Source organism: Electrophorus electricus, chromosome 25 (genome assembly GCF_041902795.1).
Source record: "Electrophorus electricus isolate QZ-2024a chromosome 25, ASM4190279v1, whole genome shotgun sequence".
Classification (NCBI taxonomy): domain Eukaryota; kingdom Metazoa; phylum Chordata; class Actinopteri; order Gymnotiformes; family Gymnotidae; genus Electrophorus; species Electrophorus electricus.
In genome coordinates this window covers 11,935,001-11,937,500 of record NC_137521.1, presented here as the reverse complement: position 1 = coordinate 11,937,500, position 2,500 = coordinate 11,935,001, and the positions used below count along the sequence as shown (strand labels likewise).

The 2,500-nt window shown below is 45.5% G+C and overlaps 1 protein-coding gene across 1 annotated transcript in view; it reads right to left on the bottom strand.

Annotated features, from left to right (window-relative positions):
* The window catches only part of xpr1a (xenotropic and polytropic retrovirus receptor 1a), an 82,207-nt gene that overhangs the window by 30,971 nt on the left and 48,736 nt on the right, over positions 1–2,500 (bottom strand). The window contains exons 4-5 of the mRNA XM_035522193.2: positions 799–1,019; positions 392–541 (exon numbers count right to left, since the gene is read on the bottom strand). Of these exons, the coding sequence (XP_035378086.1) occupies positions 392–541; positions 799–1,019 (371 nt within the window). The remainder of the gene's footprint in view (positions 1–391; positions 542–798; positions 1,020–2,500) is intronic.

Sequence of the window (2,500 nt, the reverse complement as noted above, 5' to 3'; positions counted from 1 at the left end):
GCCTCTCCATACATGATACTCTAGTCCTTATTGTAGGGTATTGTTTATTGCAATCAGACTGTTGTCTGAGATAGAGATAGATGTGTTTTGCACTTCTAGGCATCAGCATTGATCCCTGCATTTCTACAGTATTCTAGATCATTGGTATATTGGACTCTAACTTACTGTACTGGCTAGGACTTTTTCTATGGGTAAATGACAAAGCACTTTAGTTGATAAGAAGCGGATAAGAGCGTCTGCTAAATGCTGTAAATGTAAATGTAATCAAAACTCAGACTACTAATGACTAGAAAAAAACAAAAATCCAAAGCATTGCAGCTTAAGCAGAGTGGTGTGACACGTCCAGTTCATCTACAGTAAGGTGTAGACCTAATGCTCCCCTTTCACCCACCTCCGTCTCAGAGATCAGCTGGGTGATCTTCTTGCAGGTGTAGAAGGGGGCCACCTCCACATGAGCCACACGCCAGTCTGCCCCCCGCGTCGTCTCCAGGATCTTGTCATGCTTTTTCAGAATCTTCCGGAAACCAGTGAAGTTGAGATTCTGTGGCAGGAGAGAAGTTTGAACAAGAACAAATGAGGACGGAGAATAAACAATAAATATTGGACAGATCAAAGATCTGAGAGAAAGAAGCTCAGAAGATAAAAGAAATGAATTGGAAGTAGTGATGAAAGGGGAAGTATGAGAGAAACATAAACAGAGAGAGAGAGAGAGAGACAGGCAGAGAGAGAGAGAAAGACAAAGAGAGAGAGAGAGAGAGACAGGCAGAGAGAGAGAGAAGGAGTAGAAGTAGGAAGTACCTGGTAGTTCTGCAGAAGAATCAGGCTGAGGTAGAACTCACTGAAGGCCAGTTTCAGGTCTTTGATGTTGCGGTGTTGGTTGCGTTCCTCGTTGCTCAGAGGGAAGACAGTTTTGCGGCGGTGACGCAGCCCGGGGGCGCTGTTCTCTCGCTGGGCATCCAGGGACGACTGCAGCTCATTCTGCAGTGTGGCGAAGCGCCTCTGTGCCTCAGCCAGCTTTTCTACAACCACAAAGACACACTCTGAGTCACACACTGTACAGAAACACACTCCAAATCATACATCTGTTCCCAGGACAGGAGTAGGTATACCTGTTCCATAGCATTGACCCCGGTGTAAATATTCACTTCCAGTACAGGTGATGCTACACTAGAAGTAGCAGGAGTAAGAGACACATACTACAGCTTAACAATACTGAAAAAAAATCTCATTGTGATGCATTTGGTTTTTCTGATATATATTGCAAAATTTGAAAAACATATGTATTAAATATATTCCATATTACATTTCCAGTATGCATCTACATTATAACATATAGTTAAACATTTGATATGGCATGGTTAAAGATTGGCCAGAGCTATTCTGGACCAAAATGATTTAGGTTTATGGCTTAATAGCTATTGCAACCCTCTGCAATGTCAGCACTGTAAAGCACAGCACTGCAGTAATAATTAACACACGATAACACATACACACACAGACACACACACACACACATACACACACTCTCTCTCTCTCTCTCTCTCTCTCTCTCTCTCTCTCTTAATCTTTCTCACACACACATGTGTGAAACATATTTCCTCTTTGAACATATGGAATATGAGGACTTAGTGAAGTGTGGAATTCTGTAGTGGACTCAGGACCTTTCTGGAACACTGATATCGCAGCCAGAGATTTGTGTATCTGTGTGTGTGTGTGTAAGAGAGCGAGAGAGAGTGTGATGTAGTGGGACAGCGAGAGGCGCAAACACATGTCTGTATTTCAGAGGAAGCAGAAGGTGGTATCAGGTTTAGCTTCTGAATACCCCTCACGCTAACGACCTTCTGAACACCCCTCTACAATCCCTGGCTCCCAAGCACTTTCAGAGTCTGCTTCAACACAAACTTCATCGTGTGTCTGTACGTGTGTGTCTGTGTGTCTGTGTGTGTTCAGCAAATGAACACAGGGCCACAGGGCCGGGTGAGTGTGGTGGGCGGGGCTACGCCTGTTAATGGCCGTTATACCACATCTAAACATCACTGAATATGAGCACGTACCCACACACACGCACACACACACACTCACACACAAAACACACGTGCGAACGCTCACACACGTAACCACAAACACAACGATACCAGAGAGTATTTTCTCATATTTTCTCAAATGCCCATTTTTAATTCTAGCAGACATTACGCTGAAGAAGATAAATGTTCCTGAGACACAGACAGGAAGAGAGGAAGAGAGAGGGAGAGATGGAGAGAGGGAGAGAAGGAGAGAGGAAGAGAGAGGGAGAGAGGGAGAGAGGGAGAGAAGGAGAGAGGGAGAGAGGGAGCGAGGGAGAGAAGGAGAGAGGGAGAGAGAGGGAGAGAGGGAGAGAGGGAGAGAAGGAGAGAGGGAGAGAGAGGGAGAGAGGGAGAGAAGGAGAGAGGGAGAGAGGGAGAGAAGGAGAGAGGGAGAGAGAGGGAGAGAGGGAGAGAGGGAGAGAAGGAGAGAGGGAGAG